This window comes from Epinephelus moara, chromosome 13, assembly GCF_006386435.1.
Source record: "Epinephelus moara isolate mb chromosome 13, YSFRI_EMoa_1.0, whole genome shotgun sequence".
Lineage (NCBI taxonomy): Eukaryota > Metazoa > Chordata > Actinopteri > Perciformes > Serranidae > Epinephelus > Epinephelus moara.
Genome location: NC_065518.1, coordinates 16,963,565 through 16,985,737, shown reverse-complemented (window position 1 = coordinate 16,985,737; position 22,173 = coordinate 16,963,565). Strand labels below are relative to the sequence as shown.

Below are 22,173 nucleotides of genomic sequence, written 5' to 3'. Positions count from 1 at the left end.
CGAGTAATATTTTTTACAATGTGATTATTTTACGTTAAACTGTAGTGCTTGATGTGAAATGTTACCAAAGTCAGTTAAACAAAAGCATGCTCAAAAAAGTCAAGGGTGTCAGTGGTTCGTTTAACTCAAAGTTGGATTGAACTTCACGGTGAAACGAAGCATTTTATCTGTATATAAATCATGGAGTCGTGTAAGTGGAGTGCTCTGTGCTTGTCGCGCACACTCCTCTGCTCAAATACCAAACAATAGTCTGAAAAGCAGCGTGGAGGAATGAGTGATGCCGGTGCTGCCAGTCACATCAAGAGGCAACAGTCTTTGCACAATGTGCCTGTCTGCAGTGTGACAACAGATTTTAATGTTCCATACCACACACACACACACACATACATACGCTGCATATGTGTGTTTTCTATAAGGCTGAGTGAAATCTCTGGTGAAGATAATCTTGTGTTGTCATCAGGCTTAGGTCCTGTCTAATGAGGTAACTCCTGTTTGATTTAAGTCAAGTTATTTTCCTTTAAGCTAAGACTAGTAACAGAATACCAGGCTGGATTTTAGTGAAATATTCTACGTGATGTTCTTGCATGTTTCTGATTCAGTTAGCACAGAGGGAGAGCGCTGCCAGTGAGCAGAGTTTCGCCTGAAATCAGCAGTAATCCTGCAGGATCTCTTCAAATTAATGACAGGGGGACATCTGGGCATATCCCCTTCACATTAAACCTCCCAAGCTCCTGTTGTGATTTTATATGCTGTCTGAGCAGCCTTATGTTCCTGCGAGCAGCCCTGAATCTGAGGCTCAGACCCAGAGAACACATGAACCTTTGATCCATATATCTTGTTTATTTTGTCCGCCTGCTCCCAGTTTCCAAGGCCGCACAGTCAAAATAAAATGAATTTATGAAATGAAATAAAATAGAATAAAATGAATTTATGAAATGAAATAAAATAGAATAAAATGAAATGAAATAAAGAAAAGTAAAATAAAATAAAATCTATTGTGTGATTAAAATAGACATTATATTATTATTAAATCTACAAAAAAGAATTGATATTAAAGCAACAATAAATTCTAAAGTGCATGCATGTGTATTACATACAAATCACATTTATGATCTTTATGACAATTATAGTGGTTCACATCAGTTTAAAGGTATAGTATGTGAACATTTAAGTTGAAAGCCAACCCCAGATTCACTCTTGTTTTGTCCACTTGAAGTTTCAGCTTACTTGTGTTTTTTTTCCTGACACAACCTTACTCCCAGCTCGTCAAATACCAGCACTTGGTCCGTGGCCCTACACGGCAAACTATGACGCTCTAGATACCCCTTTTGCGTCAGTTTTGGAGGCTCAGGGACAGCATGTCACTTTACGCTTGTTATGTACATTGTGTCTTTTCAAAATAAACTTCCATTTTCACAGGAAATACAATTCCTGCTTGATAAATGCATACAGTATCTTTTCAAAATATACTTGGAACATAGGTTTAAAAAAACATTTTCGAGTTTTTTGATTTACTTCCTTAGATTTAGTCAACAAAGATACGTGTTCAGTTTACAAAACAATATCATGGTTTGGCTTAAAATAAATATATTTGTTTTTAACATAATATAACATCACATTACATAAGTCACTAGTGTAGTATGTTACACATACTAGCACACTGTGTTGTTATTAAAGTACTTTACTAACTTTTGGTTTTAAACAGGAAACAAACTTCGGTCTCTCGGGTCAAAGTCCAGAGTGTTTTTGACGCATCCACCTTCCCTCCTAACCACCATATGCAGACTTTCTCGCTCTTTATACTCTGGTTGCCTGGTGCGTCTCCTACTGCCACTAAAGGGTACCTTGGTGTGACGATATCCAACTACAAGGGTCGCTGACAAACGTCAGTGTTCCATAATTTTCATAGCTTCCTCTTTGATTTGTGCTGCGTAGGGTCTGATACCTAGTCACTACCTTTTTATAAAGTCTCGAGCTTACCTGCCTGATGTGCCCAGGAACGTCACGAACACAGCAAAATAAGAAGAAAATCAGAAAATACAGGCAGAGGGCAGAGTCTCTACAGATAAATAATCCTTCACTCACTAGTGGGTCATACTGTAAGTGATGATTGAGATAACTTATATATGAGTCTATACATTGTTTTTGGGGCAAATCCTGCATAGTATTAGCCTGGAAATCCAGACTCAAATTTAAAAAGATTTTGAGTCTGGCCCTCACCGGCAGCACTAACTGAGGTATTTCAAATGCCACCGCACGCAATTGGCACGATAGCCAATCAGAGCAAAAACCAAGGTGACGTATTCATTGCACTAAGCCCCATTGGTTTTCCGAACAGTGGGGCTAACTGATATATAATGCTTTTGCCGTATCCCGTCAGCAAACTGGAAAAAACATCCTTCCTGGAAACGAAGGCTTCTAGGGCAGTCTTCTGTTCGTCTCTCAAGGAAAAAGATAAGTGTAGTTGGCTTAGCGTTTCTTCCAAAGCTAAATTGAATGGACACGGTCCTTCGGCAGCTGCCATCTTGGCTGTTTACTTTTCGACTCCTACGGCACAGCGCTGTCGTCATCATGTTACGCCCGCCCAGAGCCCGCCTCTGTCAGATAGACTGATCCGATTGGTTCGACTGGCAATTCAGCGGGCTCTGCTCGTCGGGGCCAGATTACCGTGCAGTGCAAATTTGAATTTGCTAGGGGTGGGGCATCTGGATTTCCAGGTTAGCATAGTCCCCTGACACAAGGACAAAGTCAGAAAATATTGTGATCACTTTCAATTAATGCCAGTTTTGTTAGTCTGTATTAAAGGTTTCCTATTTTATAATTCATTAATTAAAGCAGTGATTCACAATCAGAAGTACCAGACCTAATGTCATGTGTTGCAATTCAGAATTTGGGAAAACTAGTTAGTATGTAAGCACAGAGCAGAGGAAGAAAGCCTGAACATAGACAATTCCAGGATCACTTCAAGCCATTTACTGAGACAAATTCATGGAAGCATAAAACCAGGAAACTAATGTTGTACAGTAGGAATCACAGCGCAGTAGAAACAGGGTCACCGTCATCCACCTCCTCCAGCCCGCTCTTTAATAGCTGAGGTGTTGGGGGTTGAATGGAGTGGTCATTGCTACGTCTTGCATTATAGATAAGGGATAGAGAGGGTCTTAAGTGGATGGATAGACCCCTTGAGTGCCGCCTGTGTGCGCTTTTGTGTCTAAACAAAGTGCACTACAAAACCTAATTACTTTTTTCCAGTCACATAATATAACAACTGGGCCGTTCTGGTTTTAAACCACCGTCTGAACCATGTCGGTGTCTGCGGTTGCGTCGAAAATATTGCCGGCATCCATTCCACTTTCTTTTTTATTGCAAATATTCACATTAGCAAGAGAGCTGTCACCAGCCAGGGTAGAGTTTTGTCGACTGTGAGGAGTTTGGTTTGGTTTTTCTGTGGTTTATCTTTTGTCACGGCCTGACTCACTCAGTTGGATTGTCTCTGTATGGATAACTGGCTCTGAGGGTAAAGGGACTGTCTATCAATGGAGCAAGCAGATTGTGCTCTCCAGCTAAATTATACCGGACAGAAGGAACTGTTGGCACAAATACAGACATGTATAATTAACAGCGAGAAAGAGCTACGGTAACTAACATACAGAATACATGATGTGATGTAGGAAGAAGGATAATGGACATTGTAAACCCCCACTCTCCCACTGCTTATGTGTGTTACTGTATCTGTATGGTGTGTGTGTGTGTGTGTGTGTGTGAGATGAATAATTAAATATGTTTATACATTATGTTTTGTGGTGCATTTCAGGTTAGGTTGCTTATTGTCTGATAAAAATCAGAAAACTCTAAATTAAAAATAATAGTGTCCCTCTTTATATACATGAAAATTTAAACTTACCCTCCAGACACATTTTAAGGAAGTAAAAAATACTGAATAATTAATGTTTATTTAGTTTAATATGGTGTTCCCACATTAAAAGTAAACTAAACTCTGAAAAAGGGCTGGACGCAGATGTGCTCTTTCTCCCTCATTGAGAAATTTGGGATCTGGCCTCCACCCAGTCCACCACAGCTGCTTGCCGTAGGTTTTGCTTTCTACTTTGTCCAACGCTGACACAGCACTAAAGTGAAGTACGGAGACAGATCTGGCTACAGTGAGACCGGTGAAAGAGCGGTGTGCGCATCAAGATGGCTGGCGTTAACGTTAAAGAAAACCTTAGAGAGATTCAGCCATACATGTTTGATCCTCAGTCTGACCCAGACTCAGATAAGGAGTTTGTTGTGTCCCGAAATCAGCAACTAGCAGATGTATCAGAATGGTAGATGTAGTTAGCATCTTTTATTAGTTTGTTTGTTAGCTTACTAGCTTATAACTGGCAGTGGCTTACACAGCGTTAGTGGCTGTGAAATGTACAATAACATTTGCTAAGATACAGTGTGTTTACATTGGACAGCTTTACATCCAAACCTGAACAATCTACCATGTTTAATGTGAAAACTTTGACTATGCTAACTCTTTTTGGTAGCCTTTTTAGTTGGCTAAAAACTAACTAAATGAGGCAGCATTTGCTCAGCGCTGATTTTAATCAGTGTTCATTTCGTTGACAAAAACTTTGCCGAAAATTTCTTTTTTTTCCATGACAAAAAAGAATACATCTTGATAATAAAAACTAAGACGAATCTATGTTTCATTGTTGTTGACGAGATGAGACATGACGAAAATGTTAGTGGATGACTATCGGACATTGACTGCCGAGAACTGCCGTGCTTGCAACTATCCTCTAATCCCACATGAGCGACAGGCTGGCATACTCCAGTAAATAGTCTGCACCAGGAAGTTTCGCTAGCCAGCAAAACCACTCACACCAGAGCAACATCAGCCGTTGGTGCCAGTTGTGAGCTGTAATTCAGGAGTGAGTAATCAGCCGTGTGTGTCTGACTGTGAATGGTGGAGCTGTTGAATGAATTAGTGGAGTTTTTTAAACCTGTCAAAAATTGCTGGATAAATGACAGTTGTGTGTAGAAAATACTCGAAGTTGGAGAGAAAAATTATCCAAATAAAATTTTTATACAACCTGTCACTTTGATTCTAATTTCTAATTCTAACTAAAATGTCTTTAATTTTTATTGACTAAGACTAGATTAAAACTATGAAGGATAAAGATGACTAAAATGTGACTAAAACTAAAAGCATTTTTCTCTTAAGACCAAGACTAAATCTGAGATAGCTGTCGAAATTAACACTTATTTTAATGTATGTGACACAAATGTATGTGAGGCATTACTACACTGTGGCAGATCCACCCCTCGCTCCCCCAAAGCTCACCTTCTTGTCACTTCAGGCTCCGAATGTCAAAAATGGCGACGGCCAAAATTCCAAACTCAAGGCTTCAAAACAGGTGTCCCCACACAAACACAGTCTGAGATTACCATAGATACTAGTGAGTATAGTCAAGGTCAGATATTTTAGAAAACATAAACATAAGAAAAACACATTTTTGAGTGAAGGGAGACTTTCTGAAAAAAATCTCAACAGTGAGTGCTGAAAGAGAATTTTAAGAATAAATATACAAGTCAGGAGCGGTTGATGCTGGCGAGTCTCATACAAAAGTGTTATCTAAAAGTTAGCACTCCTGTGTGCGTGTTCATCCAGACTTTCTGTCTCTCTCAGACAGACTGCTCAGTTACACATGCACCAGTAGCTGAGAGACAGACCAGGCATCCCCTGGGAAAGAGAGCGGAGACGCATCTAGGCCATTGATTTTCAATGTACCCTTGGTCTTCTAATGGGCTGTATGAGCAGAGGAACACCAGACCAGAGTGACTGGGGCACAGGCTCGCACTATGAAACCTACTAATACTCATTTAGTCCAGCATGCTCTCTCCTATACACGAGCACTTCAGCCAGCACTCCACTTTGACATTATATGTCTCTTCACTGTCTCTATTTATATATTTTACCCCTCCTCTAATCTCTCAGAGCACTTACTCATACGCTTACTCACACAAACATACACACCCCTGCACATGTTTAATAGGAAAAACCAACAGCACTTGGACTAAAAACCCAGTTCCCCCGCTATCTGCACTCCCATCCAAAAAGCCTCTGAAACGCTTCAACACATCAAGCTATTTTCTCCGCTCGCTCCTGTCATGGAGCCAGGTGCCACTCACACACAGATGCTCGCTCGGAGCACATTTGGGTAGTGCTTTCAAGGAGCCAACATGTGATTGGGGTCATAAAAGCTGCTCATGAATGAATGATGGATTGTTAAGGCAATCTCAGCCACAGACTCTGCCAACCTGGGATGGATGGATGGATGCAACAGGGTCTTTAAAATGCCAGAGATGTTGTGTGTTGTGAGTGCAGGCAAGCTAAAACTGACATGTTCTTATTGACTCGTCAAGCCCTCAAGGAAGTATCAACAGAGGATTCAGGTTACGTGCTTCTGAACGGGAAGCCGCCTGCAGGGCAGAGTTCAAGGCGGCAAACCTCAATGCGTTCCTTTCCGTGTTCACTGTTTTAAGGTGTGACAATGCAGGTTCAGCCGGCTGCTTTATCGACTCTTACCTCACACTTTCTCATGCTCAGCTGTGAAACCGGTGTGTTTTGAAAGCTTCCGTTTTGTGGCAAGAATATCCTGCAGGCAACAACAACTGCTTTTTGTCGTCTGCCAGCCACAGAGGAACACAGATAGAGAGGAGAATTGAATTTATTTGCAGCAACAGAAAAATGCACTGGTTCTCTGTGAACAGTGATGTTTTGGAGAAGTTGGTAATTATGCAGCATAATTATTTACTATGTGACCAGAATTTAAAATGTGAATCATGCCAGCTAATTTAAATGTTGTCCTTAAAACCTGCAAAACATTTCTATGCCTAAATGGGAGCAGTGGAAACAAGCTATAAACACTTAAGCTTCTTTCACATATCGTCGCGGTAAATTACTGAGATAACCTTTCAGGTACTGACAGTGATTTTAACTAGTGACACATGCAGTACAATCAGGAACATTTTTGTCTTGCGCCTTTTCACACATGCCATAGCAAGGCTGGAATACATGGGGCAAGGGACAGTCCAGCAGATGCCATAAAAACTCAACAGGGGAAGAAGACTGGGCAAAGCAGGATGTACGTGTACGTGGCCGAAGAAAGTTTTGTCCCATGCCAATGTTGTTGTAGTGTATGGTGGTAAATACTAAACTATTAACAAGTGTTAGATTCGATCACAGGATCTTGGTTTGCTCACTCTCTGTGAAAGTAGGGAAGCACAGATTTTTAAAGTCTGTCATCATACTGTAACTCAATGCAACCTCTATAAACTGTTAGTTTCTAGCCAACAGCTGATAATAGCAAACAGCTAATGCTAACTAGTTCTCTTCCTACTTTTGTTGTTCACAATGTACCATTATTAACATGTCGAGTTTACTACGTCCTTTCGTCCTGAAGGCGTCCCAAGGGAGATTTTCGTTTGTCCCAAAATATTGTCTATAATCCCCAGGATGACAGGATGCTGTTAATCTCCAGCCCTGTTTTTGAGGCTGTGCTAGACGGATGTGATACAACAGAAAAACACCAGCCACTGCCATCGGTGAAGGTCATCTTGGTTGATGGTTGCGAATATCGGCCAATACTGATGTTCAGCCGATAAGGGTATGGTCACGCGCTACGTTAACAGTGGCAGATGTTAGCTTCCTGTTAACTTCAATTCAATGTGAGCAAAATGAATAAAACATTCCCTTCTGGTGGCGAAGCAGATTCACATCCCATGGAGTTTAACTTGGTGGTGAACTTTGACCAGCAAAGTTGCAGCCTCAACCAACAGCAAAGAAATATGCGCTAAGAAGGCAGTGATTGTTGCTGTGTCTAACCAGTCAATATTGTATGATACTGGCCAAAAAAAATACAACGTGAGAGACGCTGCCTGGCTGACAGCGAGTCGGCAGACTGGCATGGAACATCTGAAAATAAAAAATGTACCAATACCATCATATTTTGCGGTATTTATTAGCAAGCTAGCAAACTTTAGCTAGCAAGCATCCTTACATAAAGGTGTCTTTGGGCGGCAGTAGCTCAGTCCCTAGAGACTTGGTTTAAAAACTGGAGGGTGACAGATTCAAGTCCCCATCCAGATTAAATATGAAGCATGGACTGGTAGCTGGAGAGGTGTCAGCTCTCTTTCTGGGCACTTCGAAGGTCCCCTTAAGCAAAGCACCAAACCCCCAACTGCTTGGGGCGCCTGTCCATAGGCAGCCCCTCGCTCTGAGCTCTCCATTAACTTATGTATACGTCCTGTTTGTGCATATGTGTGTACTCTGTGTATATATGACAAAAGAGTGAAAACATTGAATTTCCCCTTGGAGATTAATCAAGTATATCTTCTTTCGTCAGACGTACGTAACCCTTTACCTGCTTGTCCCTGTAATGTCAGTGCTTTCAACACAGCCGTGCCAGCATTCTCCCTGAAATGTTACAAGGTTATGAGAAGGGACATTGGCGGTACAGATTTTCCTGAATATTGTCCCTGCTCTTGTTCACACATGACCCCCATGCAGGAAATATCCCTGAACATTTCAGGGTTAGATTGCATGGCTAAAAGGGATTTAACATATAGTGTTATCACCTTAAGTTGGTATGGCAAACATATTAAATGGCAAACAGTTGCCTATTAAGAAGTAACCTCATGCTATGGCTCCCTTTCTCCACGTCTTTTTATGGTGCCATGTGCTTGTTACACTGCCGTCATACTTCCATGCTTGACAAGTCATTCACATTTGCACTCATAAAATTAGAAGGTGAACCAGGACAGGTCTGTTTTAATGCCAAATTTAATAATATTACATGGCATATAATTACTTGGGATTCTAGAAATATGATTTCAGGACATATTCATAATTAGCACCAGACAATTAATTAAGAATGTAAAGGTCACCCCTGGAGTCTCTATATTAATCTAATTTATGACCTTTTTAAGAGTCACATTGGCAAATTGGTTGATAATTGACCAGATGCTTGTGGAATTATACTCGGCACCAAATCTTTTTTTTTTCTGGTCACAGCCCATAAAGACAAATTAGAGTGAGTTGTATGTTGTATCCGAACTGCCACGACACACCGAGTTAAGGACGGAGGCAGTATGGGATTTTCAGAGGAAATGAGAAAAAGATTTAGTGAGAAGTGGAGGAGAGACATAAAGACAGATAGAGAGACCGACAAAGGAAACGCAAGGTAAGCTAATCAAGTGCAAGAGTGCTGAGAGGGCAGTGCCCCAATACGGTGGGACTCCTGACCTTGGCCTGCTGGAAACAGAGGGAAGAAGAGCCTGGTGAGGAGCTGGCAGCCAGAGTTATAAAGAACGAATGAAATTATGGAGAGGAAGAGGAAAAAGTGCAGAGAAGGGCAAATCAAGTCATGAAAACTGTGTTATAGCGCACGAGGTCGTCTGGGATCAGATTTAACTTCACAGTCTTGTTATTTATTTCATTTGGAGACCAAAGATCCCTGACTACACAACTGCTGTGTCATCATAATCAACACTGCCTGCAAATTGAGACTAATTTGTTTTTTGTTTTATGGTAATCTGAGCTAACAATTGCCTTTTGATGACTCCACAAGGCACATTGCACATTAAAATGTTGCAGCAGCTTCTTACAAAGGAGGATTTGACTTATTACTTTAGTAATTTGTTATGAGCAGACATTATTTTGTTCTGTTTTAAGTGTTTCCCAACAGGCTTTTGGTTTCAAATGCTCATTTTTCTCAGCACCACACAGCACAGAACGATACAAAAGAGAAACTAATGTGCAAATACAAAATAAAGTAAATAGGGTTAGTGTTTGATTGTTGGATTTTGGGAACAACTAGCCTGATTTAAGATCTGTGAATCACCACCAATGACTCAGAACAACTGCTTCATTTAGAGCTATGAAGCAGAATTAATGCTGTAATGCAATGCAAGTCAGAAGTCAAAAGGAGATAGTATGAAAATGTCATCCTGCTTGGTTCACTGTGTGCGCCACCATGTTGCTGTGAGGTCAGGTTTGTTTATGTTTGTGAACTCAGGCTTTGTGGATCTTATAGGAGAAGTTCGGTATTTTGCACTTTGAGCCCCATTTCTGGGTTGTTTATGATGAAATAGAGTAGTTGAGACCAAAATTTTGACGATTGGTGGTGGTGATTGTGTGTGTAGGGTGGGGGGTGTCTATAGTCCGAGGTCTGTCCACAGCTCTGGGGAAAAAGCTGTTCTGTTGCCTGTTTGTGCGTGCGATGGGGGTTCTCAGTCTGCCCGAGGGAAGGGTGATGAAGAGGGGGGTCCGACCTTATGTTTTTGTTTTTTTTAAGATATTTTTTAGGGCATTTTTTGCCTTTAATTGATAGGATAGTGAAGTGTGAAGGGGGGAGAGAGACATGCAGCAAAGGGCCACAGGCTGGATTTGAACCCAGGCCGCTGCGGCAACAGCCTTGTACATGGGGCGCCTGCTCTACCACTAAGCCACCGACGCCCCCGACCTTATGTTTGTGGCCCGTGTGAGAAGACGGCCTGAGTGGATGTCACAACAGAGCTTTGAGCTGAGACTATGCACGCTGCCATCTTAGTATGGATTGCTAAAATGGCATTTATTCCAGTGGCCAGTAATGGTACTGCAACTACAAATCCCCTGCAGATAAAAAATTTGCTGCCAATTTGAACATCGAATGAGGTTGATTGCTCTTTTTATCATGAATTTTTAAAACCATGAGGGTCTTGTATCTGCAAAACTATCCTACAGTCAGGAAAGCTGTTTTTATTTGTGTGACATTCCCCCAGTGTAACATCTAGTGAAAAATACCTGCACATGTGCAGAAGCAAACCAGGGAGCAGGAAAACTTTATTGGCTTCTGCGCTTCATAGGCAAACATTTTTCATTTCAATGAATGGGCACTTTTACTACTGATTGGTTTGGGCACCCTCCCAAACAGAATTGGCCAACATGAACACTATGTCAGACTGAATAATGAAGTGAAACAAAAGGGCAATTCAGTCTGATTATCACGCCTTGGCAGAGTGTCATTTCAAGGCTGACGTACCAACAGGGCAGAGAAGGCAACTGCCCCGGGACACCAGGCCCTCAGCAGGCTGGAGGCCTCCTGTTTCACCATGTGGCAATTTCAGTTACTTTATTATTTGCACATTAGGATGCTAATACTGTGTGCACCACTAACTTTGCCTCAGAGCCAGAGAAATCTGCAGACTCATGTCTTATTTGCACTGGCACATGCACCAAATTTTCAATGGCCTGAGGTGTGCTGGGACAATCACAGCCGTTTATCTAATCTGGGGTGTGTTTGAGACAGTGTTAAGGCTGTAGGAGCACCAAGATGGCAGCAGGTGATGTGGCACTTTCTGTTGAAGCCCCCACCTGACAACTTTTCTTAAGAACACTGATGTGTTTGCTGTACTTCCAACTAGATTTGGCAAAAGTATAATATACCAGCTCATGATATTCCAGCTCATCTCTGCATGCTGTAGCCTGTTTACATTTGTCCGTTGCTCAAGCATTATTTTTTTACCATCCTAATCCTGCCCTGTTGCTGTGATTGGCCATCTACATCGGGTGGACCTGGTCACTGGTTACTAAGCGATATGTCACATGTTTTGTTGCTCTATTGGTTGTCTGTTGGGTCTATCCAGTTGTGTCCAATATGAGCGAAACCTGGTGATACCACCCCTTGAAAATCAAAACGTAACTTTCCAGTTGCAGATAATTCACATTTGTTATTTTGTCTGGCGGTCAGGCTGCTGCTAAAGCATATTATAAACTGAAATATTGGAGACCTTCGACCATTGTTTCCACCAAACACTTTCGGTATGGTACCTCTGGAACCAAAAGTAACCCTTCAGACATGGTACCTAGCGTTTCCACTACCGTTGTCTCTCACTGCTACGTCCAGCACTCACTGTATTTCCTCTTTCATCAGTCTGCACCTCGTTTATCGTCCACAGATCAGGGTTACACGCAGACATTTTCAGAGCAAAATGAAACAGGCTGCACTGAGAGTCTCTCTCTATGGGGTATTTTAAAATACTGGGTTTGTGCATTTAGGCACCTTTTAGGGCCAGATCTGTGTGTGAGGTACCCCAACAGAGGGGGGACCAAAAATGGGGACGGTACACGACAGTTCCATTGGTACCATCCACAACTTTTCAAAATGGAAAGTGTACCAAACTGAACTGTACCGTACTGCTTGGTGGAAATGAGGCATAAGGTGATACAGTACAAGCATCATTACCTCGTAGGACTGGTCTTGTAGGGAAATTGAAATCTAGTTTTAAGGCCTTTATTGTTTCTGTTTATACTGTGCTACATGACGATATTCCTAAATTGGTGTTTAATCAAATTATCACAATTACTGCTGAATTGCTAGTTGCTAACTAATATATACACAGTGCATACAGTGGTATAAACGGGGGGTTCATCTGGTGTCCACAGCTCATGTTTGCCTCGTGGCCCCTGAGCTAGTTATTCTGGCCCTTTAGCATTCTGACCCCTTGTTGCCATGGCAGACCGCCCTGTCACTGTTTCTATGACGGCTGAGCGAATTATCTGCTGATGAATATCACATGATGTGATCAAATGTGTTTCCAAAATGGACCTTGAGGGGAGGCTGGTTTGTCAACTGCTGTTTCCAAGGCAAAGAATCCCCTTTTAAATCTCATCTTGACTCACATCGCTCTGACTTTTAATCTTGACTCAGCGTCACATTCGACCCAGCGTGAAAGACAGAAGAGGAGAGAGATGAAGACAGCGGGAAGATTGAGAGAAGGATGAAAGCTAACAGAGATGTACACAGAGCAGACCGATGGAGGAAATTAGTTTGGCAGGAAGACAGAATAAAAAAGAAATCGAGTTTAACCTACGAGGCAGGGAGTCAGAAGGCAAGCGTGTAAGGATGGAGAGGAAAGAGGCAGGAGGTTGAAGAGGCGGTGGGTGGTGCAGCGAGATGAAGAATGAAGGAGACAGGGGGCAAGTGTTTGGTCACACAGCAAGTGCCTGATTAATTAAATCCACTGTTTGTTTCTGCACAATGAGCGGGCAGCTCCAAGGCTCGTTCTGGCACCTTGCCTAACGCTCTCTCACTCTCACAACATTTCTCTTCTTATCTGCCCTCCTCTAATCTGTTATCCACACAGGAGCTCAGGCCTTATATCTTAAAATCTGTGATGAGTTTTGTGTTCTGCTATCATCTGTATCTGCGTCTGTTGGAGCTCTGAAGCCACTTACAACAAATCTGTTTTGGTAAAAGGCCCTTTTTGAATGCATTTGACATTCAATTGGTCCCACTACACACACAAAATGATTCCAACACTCTCAGTTTAAGTCGTTTAATTATATATGTCTGAAACTTCACGCTGATAAATGCTGAGGAAAACACAACAGAAGAGGTTTTTCTATAATGTTTGTTTGATGTCTGAGTTTCAGCCACAGCATCTCCTGTTGGTTTGGCTCATCTGCTGTCATGCAAATTGCACACACCAACACTAATCCATTGTTTTCAATGTAAACGTACGGAAGGTGTAGCAAAAGTGAGTCCGACACCATTATGGCACGCAAGCTTTCCTACAGAGAGCTTTACATCTATCCCGTGGACAACATTTTAGGTCTGATACACACTTAAGAAAACAAGATCCAAACTCAGAATTTTCATTTTGAAAGACGTAACTTCTGCTACACTGAGTGTCCACACTACTACGACATATTTAACTTCTAAAACAAAGACTTGAGAACGCTGCTTCCCCCATTTTAGTATTAAAACTCTTTTCATTTTCGTCTGGACATGCAAAAATGGAGACTTTCGAAAACGATGAGGTAGACACCCACATTTACTTTCTAATTCGGTCTAACCAGTCGTTCTGTATTTGCTTTGCAACGACTCCCAGTCAATGTGTACTGACCCCTTGACTGTCCTGGGGCATTTTCATATTAGGTACAACTGATTCGTACAGTGCCCAAGTGTGATTGCAGCCCGTCTCCACTTCCCCATGTCCAGCTTGGAGTACATTTGCAATCATCCACGTTACGTTTTTATGGGTGCTGCAGACGGACTCTGCTGTCCTGGTTACTGTCATGAGCTGGGTCTGGCTGAGCAGCAAGCAAAGCTCTGCTCCAGGCCCAAGGAGGAGCCGCAGCTGTTGGGCGCGCAGCTCTCTGCCTCCTGCTATAGCTCCAACTGTAGGTCGAAGGTGGCAGTGAAGCCAGATCTGGATCTCTCCGCGGCAGACTGCACTGCAGTCTCATACAGACTGTTTCATAACTGGTTAAAAACTCCTTGCAGTCACATATCTGTCCAGTCCACTTCCCTGATTTGGTACAATTGGTGTTCACACCTGATGCGTACTGTACCAGAACACACATGAACCATACTCAAGACCACTTTTCAAGTGGACTCGGGCGAGGACCGGAATAACATGCCCCGGTACGGTACATTGTGTTCACATAAATTTAACGAACTGATCAAGTGCACTCGGAAGCCTGATGTAAAAGCACCCTCATACTCATTTTATTTGGTCGGTCTGAGCCAAAAAAAATCTCTGGTCTTACTTTTCGCCATTGATGATCTACCTTTGTAGTACTTTCAGGAACTAAGATACAACCACAAAGTAAAAAATCTGCTTCCTGTTTACACCTGCACACGAATGCGCAGTGTACGTAAATGGTCGCATGATATGCGTTTCCAGAAACGGTGCTAAAATGCTTGTGTGTGCGGAGATCGTCGTTTTGTGTCTGATTTTATGTGGTACTGTGTCTCAAGAGGCAGAGTGGAACATGTTGCATATGTTGCCTACCAATAATTAAACAGTTGCCAATTCATGATACTCTCTCATCTCTTAATTTTAGTATTTAATATACAATGTTTTTAAGGATAGTTAAATAAATAATGCTGCACTACAAATAGAAGGCTTCAAATAGACTCTGTGATCGGTGTGGTGTATCGGCCAACACTGCTGCCAGCGATTGGTAATGGGCCCAAAAATTCTGATTGGAGCACCCTTAATACACAGACAAACAGAGCGCTAACAAACATTTGCTCGGCTGTCTCTTACGCCTGCCTGCACATGCCTGCAAATACACACACACACACACCAGCAGACGTACTGTATGTACTCAAACAAAACTGTGATTGCATAAGAAATAGCAAATGTAAGTAAGAGCAGAAGTTCAACACTCAGGAGTATTACAGCTACTGTTACAGCAGCAAACACACACACACAGAACCATCCTTGTAAGCACACCAGGCGACTGTAATCCCCCCGATTCAGTCATTAGTAAGAAAAGGCAGGTACCGGGGGGAATTTTGGTGATACTGATGAAGGTGCCGATGCACCTGTCTCCTGAGACAGACCCAGAATAGCTAGCAGGGACGCTGCGAGGCAACGTCTCCTCTCAGAGCTGGAGGAAGCCCGCTCAGGTCAAACACAGATCACCTGCCATCATTGTTGGTTTTTGACAAGAATCCAGTTAATTATATTAAAGGGACAGTTTGCCACGAAATTAAAAATACATATTTTGTAGAGCTATTTGTCAGTCTAGATTATTTTGTTGTGAGGTGCCGAGTGTTGGAGATATGCACTGTAAAGATGTCTGTCTTGTTAATGGTTTTATAATCACTAATAAATCCGTTATTGTTGCTTTATAAATCAGTAAAAAGCCATTAATAAATTCAGTATTTTGGCTGCCAGGCTGTAAAAAATCCTTTTGGCTGGTGTTTGTCCTCCCACAAACTCCTTTTTCATAATGCATTTCTTGTTAAAAAGTAATATTTTTCTTTCACAGCTGCACACACTCCCATAGAAATAGATTTTTTAAAATGTATTTATGGAGATGGATTAGGGAAGCTTTGGTGAGAAAACACTTTACACCTTATTCACACACATTCACACCTGAGAGCACTATGTCCACTATGTCAGCTGCTATTGTCTGCCAGACGATGCCATTAATATGACATCATAAAGTCGTGAAGGGCGCATGATTCACACGAAAAGATGAATTGAATTTTGTTTGTGTGGTGGAGTAAATTACTGTTTAAGCATTCCTTTAATTGTCATCCACCACAGTGTGTGTGTGTTTGAAACAACCAGCAATTTCAGAGGGTGTTGTTCAAACACAGCGGAGCGGCCTCACCCACTGCAGACCAACAGGCAACACCCGCCTCAGCAGCTGCAACTCTTAAGCTCCAGCCTGTCTAGCTGGTCTTTCTGTCTGTCTGCATGGGTGGAGGTTAATGGAACGCTGCGCATTAAAGCTGCTCCCCGTGGTTGTGTGAGAACAAGTTTTCGGGTGTTGTTATGTAAGTGGAAATGAAATGTGAAAGGGCCTAAGGCTGAGAAAGGGAGAAAGTTAGCTTGTATCCAGAGACTGAGAGAATCTGACGGTTTGAGCTCCACAAACTCTCAGCTGTTTGAGTCTGGTCTCAAAAATGCAAAAATAACTCAGCTGCAAAACTTTGAGAGTATAAAAATCAACATTTTGATGCCAGTCCTCACATATTAGAGTTAACTTCACAGTTTTGAACAGCTTCCCTTGAGCCAAGTCGGCCCTAGGAGTGGACAAACAACTCTGCCATCAACATTTGTTAACTCAAAATAACAAAACCCACTTGTTTTAACGCTGGAATCCCGGCCATGTTGCCTGGATTTGGCCACGATGTTAAATCGTAACTGTAATACAGTCATGAATGCAGCCAGTTTTACAGCGTTCATGAGTGATGATTATGCGGTGACAGCTACTTGGAGCAGACATGTGTTGAATGACAAGTTGTTTATCCTCTCACAGAGCCAATATAACTCCAAAGCGGCTGTTCAACACCAACTGCAAGTGTCACATTAACTCTAAAGGTGGTGACAGGACTGAAGTTATATAAACACTTAATGAATGTCTGTCTGCTAATGGTAAATCTACATCGAATCAGTTAAAGGTTCAGTGTATAACTTTCAGAAAATCCTTGTTATTGAACTGCTGTTAGCATCGCACTCTGGTGCTCGTACTCTGTAGACAAGAGCGAACACCTGACTGGCCAAGACTGGCCGTTATCCTATTGGTAATAGAAGGCTGGAAAATGAATTCCAGTCATATTTAGAGTATTGTAGTATATAGTAGTATTTTAAGTGTTCCTATATTTCATTAGGATAATTGGCTCCATGATACTAAGTAGCTTGCTGTTTCCACATTACATTATGGTATGCTCATTGGCTGTTCCTGCATTGCTGTTGGCTAGCAGTAAGCACTTTGTATTGTTATATCATTAATTGGGGACTGAATCAACACTGATTGACATAATGCATAAGTTATTATCATATATCACGTTAGCTGGGGGAATAATCTGGCAGGCTAGCCAACTAAAGCCAATTCCCACTGCACAAAAACCCACTAACATCCACTAACATCTGGCTTTTTAATGTAAAGAGGAAAGGTTACAATTGGCATTCACACCCGGGTCAAATGAGACTGCAGTAGTCATGGGTATTCATTAGTTTTGGCAGTGATGGAATTACAACAACCCATGTAAACGCACAAATTTTAGCTACTTTAACTGACACGATGCAACGACAAGCCACCACAAAATACCGTCCGTCTCCACCCAAGCAGCGCTCAAACATCGATCCAAATTAGTCTGCACCAAGAAAGACTGAATAAGTAAGAAGTAACCACCATAAAGTTTTCACAGGCCTCTATGCTGCTACTGTTTACAGACCTGTTCAAACATGACACAGCAAAAAAAAACCAAAAACACACACACACAGAGGCTTACTTATCTGCTGCACAGCTAGTTAGCAGAACCCGCGGACCCTCCGCCTCACTCCCCACCACTAGGACACTACTCCTCTGATAGGAGAGCAGATGGCAGCTTGAAACTTAACCTCTGTAGCAACTCGAATTCAGCCATCGCAAACCCGAGCCCCTGGAGTTCACAGCTGGCTGGTGGCCGCGACAGCACGGGGTAAACCATGTAACAGCAGCAACAGAAAGTTTGCTAATCTGGCAAAGGCTCGAGGCAGTCGGGAGAGCGGTCTGGGATCGGACCAATGGCACTTGGTCTTGCTCTGCCTGAATTTGAGTTGCTACAGAGCACGAAGTGGAGGTCTGTTTCCACCAGGCCGTCGCTTTAAAATTTATATAACAGCAACACAGCATGTGTGGACTCTGTGTTGTGGTGGGTGCTGGTCGTTTGTTGACATTAGTGGACTCCATTTCTTCGCTAACGTAGCTACTGTTGCACACTGTTAGTGCTGTAGTGGAGCTGAAGAGAGGCAAGACACTCAGGAATGTACGTAACATCACATCTTTAGATTGTCCCCAAAATCTGGCCTGAGCCCTTCATATAGAAGTCAGTCCACAGGCTGCTACAGGCGATTGAGAAAGTCAGGGAAAGTCTCAGTTTTAACCTGTTCACCCATTGGCAAGAAAAAAAAAACGTGTCATTCATACCTCTCAACAAATCATCCTGACACACTCTTTGTGGTTGTTCATGTTTTTGGCCCGCAGCCTGGATGTTGTTGAACGCTACGAGGAGTCGGCTCCTTTCCAATTTGTACCTGTTAAACTAACTACTCCATGGGCCGATGACGCGACGCATCTCTGATCACATTGGCATGACAGTCTCGCCACACAAAAGGGGTGAAACCAAACCAAAGTGCATCTTACCTGAAGTGTCCCACATGTTGAGCTCGATCCTCTGTTTGTCGATCTCGAAGCTGGCTGTGTAATTCTCAAACACGGTGGGGACATAATTCTGAAATGAGACACGCGTGGCTAAAATTAGATGAAAGCTCGGAGGGCTGTTGTGTACATTGTGGAATTTAATTTAAATCAAGATAATGTAAGGTAGACAAAAAAAACCTAATTATTCCAGTCGGCTCTGTAGTGCAGATGATAGTGCACTCACGGAGATCAGAGGTACGAGATAGCATGTGTGTGTGTGTGTGTGTGTGTGTGTGTGTAAAGCAGATGAAGCCAATTTTGAGCTTTGACCTATTTCCAAATTCAGAAATTTAGGTCAACAAGCTTTGATTTCATTATCTTCAAGAGTTCAAGAGGTTCAGGTTAAAAAGAAACTCCACAAGTGCAGAGGATAATTGAGTCTTTAATCTACTTTCTGGTAACACACAGTGTTCTGTGTTGGTTTCTTTTACATTTTCAATACATTATCTGCCAATTAATTATATTTCCCATTGTATTGTTATCAACATACTGTGAGCACAGACAAAACCGCAACACAGATTAATTGAAAATGAGATGTTGTTGTATTTATCCATTCAAAATCTTACTTGATTCAAAATGTCCACTGCTCATTGAGCACTGTGCGTTAGCTGCAAAAGATTTAAGGTCAAAGTGTCCTCTATTGTACCTGATAACTTCCTGATAACTTGTTTTTATGTCATAAACCTTCAATATTAAATAATCTAGCAGATAATTTTTAATTGTTTGATCTTGATTAAAATCATTAGGCATTCAGAATTTTAGGCCCACATGGAAACATTATAATTGTACATTTAAAGATGTAATATGTAACTTTTTCACATTTCAAAAACTCAGCTCCAACTTTGCCCTGCTGTGCTGCACAGAGTTGGAAAAACACGGATTTTTAACATGAAACTGCTTCATTCAGTGTTTTTGCTGGTTTATTTCACCGAGTCTGTTTGTTTTGAAGATGAAGACACCTCTGCGGACAATTTGGCTCCTGGTAAAAACCTCCTGAGCATTTGGGTCTCAAGTTACCAGAGAAAAATGGTGAGCACACATGAGCAGGAGCTGAGCTAGCAGCCCCTCCACAACCAGCCAAACAGCATTGGAGAAACATTTATTTTTCATACGAAACTGCTATATTCAGTGTTTTTAATTATCTAACTCACTGGGTCTGTTTGTTTTAAAGAGGAAGAGAGCTCTGCTGATAATTCGGCTCCTGGTAAAAACCTCCTGAGCATTTGGGTCTTAAGTTATCAGGGAAAAAAGGTGAGCATGCATGAGCAGGAGCTGAGCTAGCAGCCCCTCCGTGACCAGCCAAACAGCATTAGAGAAACACTTGTTTTTCATACTAAACTGCTATATTCAGTGTTTTTAATTATCTAACTCACTGGGTCTGTTTGTTTTGAAGCGGAGGAGACCTCTGCGGATAATTCGGCTCCTGGTAAAAAAAAAAAATATCCTAAACAATGACCAGTGAGGGAATCCTAACTGGGAGAAACTGACTGTATTGACAGCATTGCTCCATCTTTTGTTATCATCCACCCTGAGAGACCCTGAGCGTAGAAAATTACATATTCTACATTTAAAAGAGGAACACCACCTAACTGGAGAATTCCAATATGTTATTTCCATGGCCTAGGAAAGTTCAATCAGTCTTTGTGAACATGAGATACTCTCTGTCAAAGCCAGAAACCAGAGAAGTAAGTCTCAAACTTGTGATGTCATCAAAGTCTGCCCATAGACAATGAATGGGAGCCTGATTTTGTGGATACACACACAGTGTTTGTTTTCTTTTTTATACCTAAATTAATTTTATTCTATTGTAATGTTGTCAGTTGTGAAACAGAAAATGTCCCCATACACCCAGAACATTCCCCTGGGTGCTGTCAGTGTCATCTGGAACATCTTTCACCATTCATTGTCTGTGGAGCAGCTCCAGACTTTATATCTGATGGCATCACATATTTGAATTTTGGCACTCTAGTTTTTGGATTTAGGGGAGTTGTTCATGTTTACTATTTTTAAGGACTGTCTTAGACCACAGGAATAACATATATGGATTTACAAAATGGGCGTATTTCCCCTTTAATTCTCACACAGTCTGGACAGACAAGTGTTGCCTCGGCGTGTAGATTATAAGTATTTAAGCGCACTGATTGTTGCGGAGTCAAACCAGTGATGTTCCAGTGTTTACAGACCAGACTGCTCCTGCTCCTGCTGACGGTATCAACCGCTGACGCGCGCGATGCGCAAAAGCGCACAGAGCGCAGATTTCTGTGGTTACTGGGCACTGAGCGGGCAGGACTCTGGAAATGTCTTCATTTAATACAGCTGCTTCTACACTATAATAACCCGCAAACAGCACGCAAAAATCTGTTATAGAGAAAAACAAAACCTGCATGAAGAAACCACATTTTGGCACATCCCGTCTACTTTACATTGTCAATAAAAAAGGATCAAACCACATGAGAATAAATAAATAAATATAAATGAATAACATATTGTGCGTCATCAGTCAGATCTCATAATTTCGGTGACACCAGGAGGTTTTGAAGTTTGACTTTGCCGTGCCCTGTGCTTTTACAGACTTTCCTCATGTGTTCATCTTTACGAAACACTGTCTCTTACCTCCGGGTATGAGTCTTTGGCGAAAACGTGAAGGAGAGCCGTCTTGCCACACTGCGTGTCTCCCACCACCACGATCTTACAGCGCAGTAATCCCTTACTGCTCTCCATCGTGCCCCGAGTATCACTGAGTGGCTCCGAGTCGCTGCCTACTTGTCATTTAGCTCCAAACTAGTTGAGTGTCGAAGAGCAGCTCTAAATGTTGTCAATATTTCTTCCCAAGAAGAAGAAGAGGAAGATGATGATGATGGTGATGAAGAAGAAGAAATCACTTCAGGTCCTAAAACTTCAGCAGCACCGCAGTCTGGTGTAGTTTCGGCAACATGCTCTGCGTAATGCTGCGCTCCTTTGCTCCACCGGTGAAGTGAGGCACCCTGACAACACCTGTCAAGGAGCGGCTCCAAAAACTGGCTTCCTGTAAGACCTTTCATAATAAAAGCTCACAAAGTACGACTAGTTATCTGTGAATGTGTGTGTGTAGATGGATAGTAGTGGGCTACATGGTAGAGTACATGCTACAGAATTAAATTAGATTAAATCAAATTAAATCAAATTAAATTAAATTAAATCAAATTAAATTAAATTAAATTAAATTAAATTAAATTAAAAAAAAAAAATCTAACAACACACATTACACTTTATGTCAAACATGCCAAAAAAAGTAATAACATAAGGATAAAAATAAATATAATAGAGCAAATAAAACAGTATATAAGTAGACCCATTTCTTGTCCAAATTAAAATTATCATCAAAATATATTTATTCATTTAATATTTTCATTTTTTTTAATGTGGTATGTAATTAAACTAACTTGACTATC

The 22,173-nt window shown here is 41.7% G+C and overlaps 1 protein-coding gene across 1 annotated transcript in view; it reads right to left on the bottom strand.

The window, feature by feature from the left end:
* The window catches only part of LOC126400103 (rho-related GTP-binding protein RhoN-like), a 57,770-nt gene extending 36,047 nt beyond the window's left edge, over positions 1-21,723 (bottom strand). Inside the window, exons 1-2 of the mRNA XM_050060571.1 lie at positions 21,356-21,723; positions 18,686-18,773 (exon numbers count right to left, since the gene is read on the bottom strand). Coding sequence (XP_049916528.1) covers positions 18,686-18,773; positions 21,356-21,463 — 196 coding nt within the window. The 5' untranslated portion in view covers positions 21,464-21,723. The remainder of the gene's footprint in view (positions 1-18,685; positions 18,774-21,355) is intronic.
* Positions 21,724-22,173: the final 450 nt, after the last annotated feature.